The sequence below is a fragment of the Galeopterus variegatus genome, unplaced genomic scaffold, assembly GCF_000696425.1.
Source record: "Galeopterus variegatus unplaced genomic scaffold, G_variegatus-3.0.2 Scaffold1037, whole genome shotgun sequence".
In the NCBI taxonomy this organism is placed as follows: domain Eukaryota; kingdom Metazoa; phylum Chordata; class Mammalia; order Dermoptera; family Cynocephalidae; genus Galeopterus; species Galeopterus variegatus.
The window spans coordinates 208-11,754 of NW_007727148.1; the positions used below are offsets into that span (position 1 = coordinate 208).

At 53.7% G+C, this 11,547-nt stretch overlaps 2 protein-coding genes across 7 annotated transcripts; one reads left to right on the forward strand and one right to left on the reverse strand.

Moving 5' to 3' along the window:
- Nucleotides 1-381: 381 nt before the first annotated feature.
- On the forward strand, nucleotides 382-6,875 carry ATXN7L3 (ataxin 7-like 3). 4 transcript variants are annotated; one of them, XM_008574361.1, is made up of 12 exons: nucleotides 382-933; nucleotides 1,234-1,366; nucleotides 1,570-1,741; nucleotides 1,933-2,030; nucleotides 2,220-2,242; nucleotides 2,548-2,614; nucleotides 2,788-2,873; nucleotides 3,185-3,253; nucleotides 3,524-3,567; nucleotides 3,842-3,913; nucleotides 4,007-4,164; nucleotides 4,261-6,875. In XM_008574361.1, exons 1-12 carry the CDS (start codon nucleotides 883-885, stop codon nucleotides 4,407-4,409), a joined length of 1,122 nt encoding a protein of 373 aa, XP_008572583.1. In that variant the 5' UTR covers nucleotides 382-882; the 3' UTR covers nucleotides 4,410-6,875. The 4 variants fall into 4 exon arrangements, with proteins under 4 accessions (XP_008572583.1, XP_008572585.1, XP_008572584.1 ...); XM_008574363.1 differs by having other exon boundaries at nucleotides 384-933; nucleotides 2,845-2,873; XM_008574362.1 differs by having other exon boundaries at nucleotides 384-933; nucleotides 2,569-2,614.
- Nucleotides 6,876-6,950: 75 nt separating this feature from the next.
- On the reverse strand, nucleotides 6,951-11,247 carry TMUB2 (transmembrane and ubiquitin-like domain containing 2). 3 transcript variants are annotated; one of them, XM_008574367.1, is made up of 4 exons: nucleotides 11,131-11,247; nucleotides 10,515-10,635; nucleotides 8,453-9,019; nucleotides 6,951-8,224 (listed from the first exon to the last, which is right to left on the reverse strand). In XM_008574367.1, exons 2-4 carry the CDS (start codon nucleotides 10,547-10,549, stop codon nucleotides 7,861-7,863), a joined length of 966 nt encoding a protein of 321 aa, XP_008572589.1. In that variant the 5' UTR covers nucleotides 10,550-10,635; nucleotides 11,131-11,247; the 3' UTR covers nucleotides 6,951-7,860. The 3 variants fall into 3 exon arrangements, with proteins under 3 accessions (XP_008572589.1, XP_008572590.1, XP_008572588.1); XM_008574368.1 differs by lacking the exon at nucleotides 10,515-10,635; XM_008574366.1 differs by lacking the exon at nucleotides 11,131-11,247 and having other exon boundaries at nucleotides 10,515-11,013.
- Between the last annotated feature and the right edge of the window lie 300 nt (nucleotides 11,248-11,547).

Here is an 11,547-nt window from a genome sequence, read left to right on the forward strand (position 1 = left end):
GGCCGGCAGCTCCCTAAACTCGTACCCCACCGTCCAGTAGGACCCCGGACTGTGGGCGCTGTTTCTGAATCCTTTGGTGGGGGTTCTTGGACTTTGGGGCTCTTGGAGAGACTTCCGGACTGGTCCTGAGGGAGGGAGGGAGAAAGGGTGGCTATCTAAAAGAAGAACAGGTAAGGGGAGTGCCCACTCCTGGCATGCCATCCCACTGGCCTCTACTCTCCTCTTGCTCACGGTGGTGAAAATGCCCTTTTAGCTCCAGGCTTCTGTGGGCTTTGCTTCTCTCGGAGTGGCAGGCTTATTTTAAGGGAAGGCAGAGTGGGGTGAAGGTTGTAGGGTCCTAGGGCCATTCCTACTTCTGGTAGCAGTACCCCCCCAAGTGGACATCCTGGCTGAAAGCAGAGGTGACTCTGAGGAGAGCCTTTAGGAAAGGGGGGGGGTGTATTTAGGAGTCTGTGCAGTACTTTGCCACACCCTGTGGGTTTGCTTTGAGGCCTTAGAGTTCCTTCTCCTCCCCCTGCTGCATTGCACCATGGGTATCAAAGAGGGGTTTGAGTTTTGGGGACCTGGAGTGAGCTGCTGCCTCCTATAGACTCAGACTCTGATGGCAGTAGAGTCCAGGGTCTGAGCTCAGACCTGGGCAGGACTAGGCCACCTTTGGTTTTCAGGCCCTGAAGGACCATCCAGACTTAGTGAGCCTGAGCCCTGGGGAGGGAGATACCCTGATGCCAGGATTAAGCTCTGGGCAGCAAGGTGGGGAGGGGAGGTGGCAGTCTTCAGAGGTGCCTTGGACTCACACCAACACCCCCACCCCCACGTGTGCAGCCGTGTTGCCGCCCGCTGTGCTATGAGCAGTCAGAGCGCCGTCTCCACAAGAGTTTACAAATGAAAATGGAGGAAATGTCTTTGTCTGGCCTGGATAACAGCAAACTAGAGGTGAGGGCTCCCCCACGTGTGCCTCTAGTTCTTTCTCTTGATGTCTCTATGTCGCTATATCTGGCATTCACACCAAAGAGGAATTTGGGTAGTCAGTCTTGTTCCTTAAAGCGAATAGCCAGCTGAAAAGACCCAAGGATCCGGGAAGAAGAAAGAACACGAAGTCAAGATGGGGAAAATGGCAAAGGAAGCATGATTTTTGGCTGGGGCCGGTTAGCAGGAGATTTAGTTGGTGAGAGCTGCTATCAGTCCAGTGGGCTGTGACTCTTGTGACCATGGACGTTCTCCCCTGGGGCCCAGGCCATCGCTCAGGAGATATATGCGGACCTGGTCGAGGATTCTTGTTTGGGATTCTGCTTTGAGGTACACCGGGCTGTCAAGTGTGGCTACTTCTTCCTGGATGACACGGACCCTGATAGCATGAAGGATTTTGGTGAGCTTCAAGGTTGAAGAAGAGCAGTCTAGCCCTGCCCCGGGAGTGCTTGGAGGTTCCTTCTCTGGAAGCTACACTAGATGTAGAGCCTAGAGCTCCTGTGAGCTTAGGCAGGGGGTTTCAAGAGGCCATGAGACCATGGGTGGGAGCAAGAGGTGAGGGTCCCTTGCCTGCCCTGATCGCCACGTCTCTCCTGTCCCCAGAGATCGTGGACCAGCCGGGGTTGGACATCTTTGGACAGGTTTTCAACCAGTGGAAGAGCAAGGAGTGTGTTTGCCCCAATTGCAGCCGCAGCATTGCTGCCTCCCGCTTTGCACCCCATCTGGAGAAGTGTCTGGGAATGGGTCGGAACAGCAGCCGAATTGCCAACCGCCGGTGAGGGCCTCTCCCCCTGCTGCAACCAGAGCTGCCCATCTTTTGCAGCCTATACCATGGTCTAGTCCCCTGGGGGCATTTGTAGGGTACAAAGGGCAGGTTGTACTTGGCCCAGATGCTGCACTGTACCTCTGCAGTCAGGGCAGAGAGGGGTGGCAGCATTGACCCTTTCTCTTCCCTACCTTCGGCAGGATTGCCAATAGCAACAATATGAACAAGTCTGAGAGTGACCAGGAAGATAATGATGACATCAATGACAACGACTGGTCCTATGGCTCGGAGAAGAAAGGTGTTTGGCGATGTGGGGAAACTTGGGGGGCATTGGCATGAGGTGGGCAAGCAGGAATTGGGTATAGAGTGGTCACAGTTGTTGTCTTGAAGGGTGGGGGGAGAGTAGTTCTGCACTTTTCTTCAGATGCCCTTAGATTAAAAACGTAAAGTAACCCTGCCCTTTTCTTTATCTTGTTGTGCCCCATAGCCAAGAAGAGAAAATCAGACAAGGTGAGAGCTGGGGCAAGCATGGGGGAAATTTGGGCAAAGGACAGATACCCTCCCCTTTGGGCAGGGAGTCCTCGGGTGTCTTGACTCATCTGAGGTCATGGGGACCTCTCTGGGTTTGGGGATGAGGGTGTCTGTGGTGGGCAGGAGGGCAACAGAGGCCTTGGGGGTGTGGGGGAGGGAATATGGGTAGACAGGCAGGCCTCTTACTGGGGAGGAAGAGTAGAAATTTGAGGATGTTTCTTTGTCAAATCTTTTTTCCTTCCCTGGGTTCTCGGCTCCCCCTTATCGTTACCCTTTCCCCAAAGCTATGGTATCTCCCATTCCAGAACCCCAATTCCCCTCGAAGATCCAAGTCTTTAAAACACAAAAATGGTAAGTGGGGCTGGAACAACAAGAGTGCCTCTAGTTGGGTCTTTTGGGATTTGTTGCCGGGAGTGGGGTGGGGTGGTATTGGGGGTGGAGGTAGGGGGCTGGGGGAGTTGGGGGTATCAAGGGAGGGCCTGTGATCCTTCTGTCACCCCCACTTCCTCTCTGGTTATTTTCAGGGTTCTCTGTCTGTACCTCTGCATCAAACACCCTTCCCCTTCTTTTTTCTTCTTCAGGGGAACTTAGCAATTCGGATCCTTTTAAGGTGAGTAGAAGCTGCCTCTCTTATGTTCCCTCTTATTGTCCTTGATGTGAGTTGGTTGGAATTTGGATAAGTGGGGCTCAGAATGCTGACAGCCAGAAACACTAGATGGGCTATTTGGGTCTTGTATATTTATGTTCTTTCTGGGTCCCAACCCCATCCATGTGCAGGTGAGGTGAAAGGAATCACTTGGAAAATTACTGGGCAATCCTAAAGCCTCTCATTTGGGATGAGAGGGAATGATTCTCCACTCCCACCCCTATACCCTGTTTTTGTCTGCTCCTTCTCTAACCTGTTTCTCTGGTCTCCCACAGTATAACAACTCAACTGGGATCAGCTATGAGACCCTGGGGCCGGAGGAGCTGCGTAGCCTGCTCACCACGGTGAGGAACCAGAGAAGGGGAGGCCCTTGGGAGTGGGCTGGAGCCACAGGCAGTGGTCAAGGCCCTGGTGGAGGCTGGTGACATAGCACTCAGGGCCATACAGTTCTCTCTCTGGAAGTACGTTTCTTGGGATATAGTGGCCTGGGGCCATCTGCTCTGGAAACCTTGGGGCCATTTCTGCTGTGGCCTAGCGTTTGTACAGGAGGGAATATCTAGTGTCTAGAGTAGGTTCCTTTCCATCCCTCCTTTCAGCTTATATTCCTCTTCCAGCAATGTGGGGTGATTTCTGAACACACCAAGAAGATGTGCACAAGGTGAGCACAGAACCTAGAAAGGGGGTCAAGGGGCTATCCTGCATGCTCATCCTGGGCATGAGTCAGGAGAGTTCCTGGACTTGAGCTGTGGGGCTCCTGCCCTTCCCCTCGCCTCCTCTAATGGTCAGGCATTAGGCCACAGTCTGGGGGCTCTCCGTTCAACCCTTCCCTGTTTGTGCCCATCCCTCCCACCTTTACTTGAGGGAGGGGCTTTCTCTCAGTTCCTTGGATCTTTCCATGCCTTGTCAGGGTCTGATCATTCTCTCCCCACCAGGTCCCTGCGCTGCCCCCAGCACACAGATGAGCAGAGGCGAACCGTGCGGATTTATTTCCTTGGGCCCTCAGCGTAAGTGACCCTACAAGAAGGGTGGTGGGTTGTGGCAGGTGTGGATGATGATCAGTATCCCTAAAGCCTTTCTTTGGCTTCTCTCCTTTCCAGCGTCCTTCCAGAGGTCGAGAGCTCCCTGGATAATGACAGCTTTGATATGACTGACAGCCAGGCCCTCATCAGCCGGCTTCAGTGGGATGGCTCCTCTGATCTCTCACCCTCTGATTCAGGCTCCTCCAAGACGAGTGAAAACCAGGGATGGGGTCTAGGTACGTTGGGCCCCGGGTCTCTCTGCCTGAAGGCGAGGGGGTACCACCTCTCCTGCCACACCTCTACTCTCATCCCTTATGCCTCCTTCTCTGCAGGTACCAACAGCTCCGAGTCAAGGAAAACCAAGAAAAAGAAATCCCATCTGAGCCTGGTAGGGACTGCCTCAGGCCTGGGCTCCAACAAGAAGAAGAAGCCAAAGCCACCGGCACCCCCAACGCCCAGCATCTATGATGACATCAACTGACTTGGGTGCATGGGATAGCCTTTGGCTAAGCATAGCCCTCTCTCCCGACCCCCACCCAGGTGGCAGAGCCTGGCAAATGGACGGCTGCTGGGGGTTTGGGCTTGGGAAGCTTGGTGGGCCAGGCAGGCAGAGGAGCCAATTATGCACCCCTGGGGGGTGTCAGGGTCCTCTGCAGTGGAGCACGACCCCTCAGCGTACAGGACTCAGACCTGGACATATGCCTTGGACATAAGTTTGGTGGGGAGGCGGTTTTCCTATTTATTCTGTGAGTTACTGGATGTCCAGCTAGGCCAGGGGCCTGACCTGGGCACTGTGCCAGGGCACTGCCTGCCCCCCACCCCAGGAACTGGACTAAGCCCTGCTGAGGGGCATTGTGGCTACCCGGGAGGCTGTGGGTTGGAAGCTGAGCCTGGAGGGAGCCTCCCCTGGCTGCCCTCAGCAATGTGAATGGGTCCGGTGCTCGGAGCTGAGGGGCAGGGCTTGGGCATGTCCTGTCTGTGTGCAGAATCCTATCAGATGCCCCCAATCCCAGGAGTAGGCAGGCACAAGAGTGCTGTCTGCTGAGGTAGGCGTCCAGAACTGCCGCTGCCTCCCCTGCCCCTCACAGGGGCAGCCCTTTCCCCTCAGTCCCCATGGGCCTCCTTGGCAGCAGGAGCTGTCCTTTTGTTGTTGGGTGCCAGGAAAGGGCCTCCAGCCTCTACAGCTTCAAGGAATGGGAAAGGTGAAGGTAGGAAGAGGGAGCTGTATCAAAACTACTCCCCCCTGCCTTTCCTCCCTGACCCAGGGCTGGTGAGGTGTGGGGCCCCAAGGTGAGAGGGAACGGTGCTGCTTTATTTGAAATGTTTTCTTACCTCATTCCCTGCCCCAGGAAGGGGCCCAGCCTCACCCTCCTGGGGTGGCCCCATGTTCCTCCTGCCTACCCTGCCCCACTGCCCTTTTGGGGCAGCCCAAGTTCCCAACTGCTGCTTGCCCCTGCCAACGCCCCCTTCACCTTGACCGGCTTCAGTTCCTCTCTCAATGCTCCTGCCTCCAAAGCCTGCCCTGTTTTCCCTTCCTTGGCCGCTTTTAAGTTATTTATTCTGTGGTTTGGGGCTCTGAGGAAAATCCTAATCTTGTGCCTCTCCTTTGCTAGGAGTGGGGTGGGAAGAGAGGGTGGTTGGTCTCTGTGCTCTGGGTAGTCAGTGGAGGGGAAGGGGTGTCACTGCCCCTCTGTGGGACTGTCATGCCAGTGTTTCCACCTGCCTGGTCTACATCCTGAAGAGATGTCCCACCCCACCTCCATGCAGGCACCACCACTCCCAGGACCTGAGCTGGAGGACTGCAGTCTGGGCTGGGAACAGAGCTGACTGACACAGGGAGTTGACCCTGAGCCAAGTTCTCTGGCACTTGCTGGATGTGTCCTCTGCCTTCCCAGGAGGAGCCATCCCACATTTGGGTAGCTAGTACCCAGGACTGGTTGGACTGATTTGGGTTAGGGACCCTAGAGGGTTAAGGGAACAACAGAGATAGCGCTCCAGTACCCTGTCTAGAACCCCAATCTCCCCCTGGGGTTGTTCTGATTGTGGTGGATGCCTGGTTACAAACTGGTTTTTAACCCAAGAATTGTGATTATTTTTTAAAAAGCCAAACATTCTGGCAGGCATTAGAATAAATCCTGGGGCCTGGGCTCCTCTGTTCTTGGCCCTCCACAGCCTTCTCCCTCTAAGGGGAAGCCAGAGGGAAAGGAGGATCTCAGCAGGTCTCCAGCCTGCTTCCAAATGAAGTCTTGGGATTAGGTCGAAGGTGAAGGGAGGAAGGCCCTGGGCCCCTCTCCCTTCTGAGAGACAGCTGCAGCTCAGGCCCTAATATACCCTTTCCCCTCTGGCCTTTCCCTTTCCCCCTTCTGGTTGGAGGAGGGAGAAGTGGGAAGTAGTTTGGGAACTGGTTTGTCCACATCAACTTCCCCGTTGTTCTTGGCCCGCCCTCAGGGTAGAGCCCCCCGCCCAGGTTGGGTAAGAGATGGGCTTGGTCCAGCAGGGACCCTGAGGGAACAAACCCCTTTCCTTCTGGGGAGAGTGCCCCCTACCATGTAGTTGAACAGGGGCTAGGAGCTCCCCACTCCCCTCCCCTCTAACAGCAGGCTGTGTGGGTTTCAATTCCCATCCTTCCCACCCTGGCTAGGTGTTGTCCACCCTGTATCCTATCATGTGTCTGAGTGTGTGGGGGGGTTCTGTACTAATTTCCATGGCCGGTGGCTTTTCCTTCCATGCATCACTCCCCCCCGCATGCCCAGGGGCCACCCGCCTGGCATTTCCGCATGCTGGGGTCATTGGGGGAGGGGGGTGGGGCTCACGCTGTCCTGTGGTCTTGAGATTTTTATTTTTGCATATGTAATCCATCCTGTACAGGTAGCTAACTTTGTAAACGCTGTGTATTCCCTCTGCCCCCATGGCTGCTGGTGTAAATAAACTGCATTTCCCGTTGGTAGCCTAGCCTACCCACCCTCATTACCATGTTGCTGGGGGCAGAGCAAAGCCATTCTCTGTCACAGAAAAGGCTCAATAGCCACAAAATGGAACTTTATTCAGTCACAGACACTGACCCTCCATCCAAGAATCCCAGAGGCAAGGGCTAGGGCCCAGTGATCCATACCCAGAGCTTGTCCTTGGAGCTGGGCAGGGTAGGACGCTGGCTGGAGGCCAGTGCTGTCTCTTGCTTACAGCCTCAGGCCTAGGGTAGTAGCAGCTGTGGCCTGGCTGCTCCCAATGCTGGGGCCTTGGCTTTGTGCCCCAATCCCCTTCCTGACTGAGCTCTATAAAGGACTATTTAAAAAAAAAAAAGAATGCAAGCAAAGTGCTTTGGAAGAAGGGAGGACACTGGAGACTATCTACTGTCTACAACATGGAGCACACCCTATTCCTGCTATATGGGTACAAGGGAGAGACAGTGGAGACAGCTAGGTGCCCATAGGGAAGGCTGGCACAAGCTTCATTCTTGCCAGTGTGACTTCAGCCTCAAAAAATTGATACTTGACTAAGGAACTGAAGGATACTCCAGGCTCCCTACATTAGTATGCAGAGGCCATGCTGAACTGCCCTAGCAGGCAGCCATGGGAGGTAGGGGGCAGACATGCAGGACACTGGGAACAGCTAGGGTCACAGCTGGGAGAGAATCCTCAGAGCCCAGCCTCCCCACTGAGTTTGGCCATCAGCTCTGAACTCCTTTGGGACCCTAAAAGTGAAGGAAGATGACATCCTCGTTTCTACCTGAGTTGTGCTTGCACAGAGGGGATGTCTGTACCTGCCATGGACATGAAGAGGGAGCCCCATAACTGCCTCCTGTGTCCTATGGAGGGGGTACCCACCACATCTTTTCCACCCCTCCCTCCCAGGCCACTGGGCCCAGCTCTGTCCAGGAAAGAGGGGAGGCCATAAAGGAGGAAGACCATGCCTTTCATTTTCTCCCTACGTCCTTATCGTCCATACATCCCAAATACTAGGAAGCTGAAGAAGACAGTGACCCCCACCAGGGAGACAGTGGCAGGTGCTGTGAAGAACTGGCGGTAATTGATACGGAAGTACCAGACCACACCTAACAGCACCACAAACACGGGCACCATGAGGCTGCCCACACTGACACCGAGACTGGGTGGCTCAGTGACTGAGGGGGCTAAGGAAGCAGAGGGGCCTGGAACAGCTGACCCTGGGGGTGAGCGGTGGCAGTGAATCACACAGTTGTCAGTAATGTTCAGGGAACGCAGTGTGCGAGCTGGGTCCTGCAGCAGGCGGCCCTGGTAGATCAGTTTCATTTGGCTCTCTTGTCCAGGGAAGTATTTGCTATAACAATGAAAGAGATGGAAGGAAAGACAGAAGGTGAGGAATGAGAAAGCAAACAGGCCTGGACCAATAAAGTTGGGCAGCAGGGAAAAACTGAAGGGTGGATTTCCAAAGAAGCATCCCAACCACCCTGGACCTCACACTTCCCTCCTGCTCGCATGACTGCACCAGCCTCCTCAGAGGCAATCAAGGGCTAGGGGCATGGGACAAGAACAGCCACCCACTCACCTCTTCAGGGCACCCACAGTATCCTCTGGCCTGGCCACAGCCAGCTCCTCGGTGTCATTGAGAAATTTGAGTCGCACATTGATGAGTCTGGGGCTGGGAGGGAGGCAGGTGCTATCCTCCGATCTCAGGGGGACTTCTGGACTGCGGCTCTCTACGCCTGCTTGTCTTTTAGGCAGGCCTTGGATGTCAAGGAGGTGTTCAAGGCTGGGCTCAACACCACCCCCAGCTCCAAGTCCCCCTGTTGAGTCTCCCCCACCTTCGCCAGCCTCTTCGGCCTTCTCATCATTACCCTCTGTTGGATGGGGTAGTTCGGTTGGCTCTGGTGTGCCTTGGCCTGCCACCAGGTGGTCCACATGCCCCAGGTGGAGGATGGATGTGTCACCTGCTGACACAATAGTGCCCAGGAGCTGGTTGCTACTGCTGTCCGCTACGTAGGTAGAGAGCCAAGCTAGGACCAAGGCTAGAATCAGCACCACCACACCTGCCACCACCATCACCTCATTACCCACACCCTCAATAAGGGTGACATCAGAGAGCTCCATGGCCTGGCTGCTGACTGGGTCCACGCTGCAGGAACAAAGGGGGATAGCATCAGCAGATCCTAAGGGATTGTAACCAGGTTTCTAGCTTGTATAGGTTCTAACTGACCCAGCCCAGAAAGAAAATGAAATTCACTTTCTTGTAGAAAGGGGGACAAACCTTCCTAACTCTGGATCCCCAACCTAAATCTAAGGATTTACCTCTACTGTAAAACTCTAGCTTTCGGGTTCCACACCCCTCTTCTCTCACATTCCAAACCCCCAACTGTCATAGATCATCAGGAAAACCTCAGCCTTGTTGCTGTTGCTACTGCTACTAACTGTTGCTTTCTTGGTGGATGGGGAAAAACATTTGCTTCTTTGAGCCCTGAATCTCTCTAGCATTTCTCTCACTTGGTCAAGCAAATATACCCCCTGAGCAGCCTCCAAGGTGGCTTCAGAGAGACCAAAAAGCCTGGAATATTTTACTTGGGGGTGACTTTGGAGGCACTGTACAGCCACCCTTGCCAGATTGTCTCATTTGAGCCCTAGCTCATTCATGGTCATAGATCCAGGCCCAGATGTCAAGAACCAAAGAAAACCTATCATCAAAAGCAGACTCAAACCACCCCAAAGGAACAACACTATAGGGGCCAACAGCAGAAACTATGCAGCAGACATTATGTCTGCCTCCTCTGAAACTCTTCTGGCAAGCCCTGGGGAGGAGATACATGGGACAAACACCAGAAATACCACCCTCTTGGGTCACCACGGGCTCACCACTACAGAAACCACTACCCAAGTGGAACTGATTTGGAAAAGATTCCTCAAGAACTCTCAAAATCCATATCTCAGTCTCTCTTTTCGTACAGTGAAGGTTCTCCCTGTGCAGTTTCTGCATTTCTAAGGCAGGAAGAATCTCTGCTTGTTCCTTGGAGTACCTCCTCTTTCCCTTGGAGAATCTGCTGCTTTCACAGCTGTCCCTGGGCAAATCCAGTCTGGTGATAATCATTATCAGACTATTCTCACAGCACCTATAAAACTTCATTATACTTATCTACCTGTCCATCTCTCTATGAGACTCCTAAAAGACAAAGATCACATGTATGTCTTTGTACCGTAGTGCCCAGCATAATGCCATAATAGCAGCTCAAAGAATATTTGTGGAATATAACATCTGAATAATTTCCACATCCTTATTTAATACACTGGCCCTGGGGTTAAAAAAAAAAAAAAAAAAAAAAAAAACATAGACACCATGTATGACCGACATAACCTAAAATATTTACTCTCTGGATCTTTATAGAAAAAGTTCGCCAACCACTACTTTATAGTAACAAAATGATTTTTGTTATTCTCTAAGGCCAAAGTGTTATGCTCTTCTTGATAGAGTTAAGAATATGCTCTAGTACTTTGAGATAGAAGTATTTACAAATGGAATGCAGTTTGGTACCAAATACCAAATACTAGCTATATAACCTCCAACAACTTTCTCGGAACCTCAGCTTTCTCATCAGTAAAATGGGGTTAAACACAGTACCTACCTCATAAGGTTGTTGTGAAGATGACGTGAAATCATCGAAGCAAAATACTTAGCACAGTGCCTGACACATTGCAACTGTCCAATAAATTGTAGCAATTACTTGTCACTCCCACAACTAACCCCTGATGGTAAGAAGGTTAATGTCATTAGCCGTGATTTACAGAAAAGGAAACTGCAGCGAGGAGACGAAAACGACTGGCATAAAAGACAGGGAACTCTGTGGGGAGGCGCCGGAAAGGACCCCAGGTCTCCCGTCTCAGAGGCCTTAGCGCTCGCCTCAGCCTGTGAGCGACCCTGACTGCGCGGTGAGGAGGGGTCCCCGACCCCTTTTCCTGAGGCGAAGACTCCGCGTTTGGGCGGTCCTAGTCCTGCGGCCTTGGAGTGGGGCTCACGGGCCCACCCAAGCCGAAGGGCTGCCGGGCTCCGGCCGCCGTGCCTAAGCCCAGTTCTCCCAGCCTCGGATGGATTCAGAGGAGGGGGTCACAAACCATCCACACCCCTCAAACTTCGGGGCGGGGCTGCGGAGCTGGGGGCGGGGCTTGAGGACGCGGGGAGTGATGGGAAATTAAGGGGGGATTGGATCGGTACTGTGTCTGGTTGGGGAAGGACATCCTCACCTGAAAAATCCAGACTAAATGTTTTGACTTCGCCAGGACGGCCCCCGGACTCGTCTCTCCGTAGGGGACAGGGGAGGGGCTGGCAATCGCCGATTCTATCCAGGGTCCGGTCTCTTCCGTCTTCTCCCGGAAGCGCTTAGCACCGAGGCAGGAAGTCCCGCCTCTGAGCTTTGCACTGATGACGCAAAGCTACGTAAGGCGGGCTGACGTAAACGTATTCTTTAATAGAAGGGACAGGTTTCTCAGTGGAAAGAGGGGTGGAGTCATTGTTGGCGGGATCGTGGTCCTGTCGGCGTGGGCGGGGCCTTAGGCAGCGGGATGAGAGGCGGGGCGAGAAGGGAAGGAGTGAGTCGGGGGAGGTGCTTGTGGAGGGGGCGTGGCTTCGCGTCTGTGAAAGCTTGACCTGGATGGTGCTGC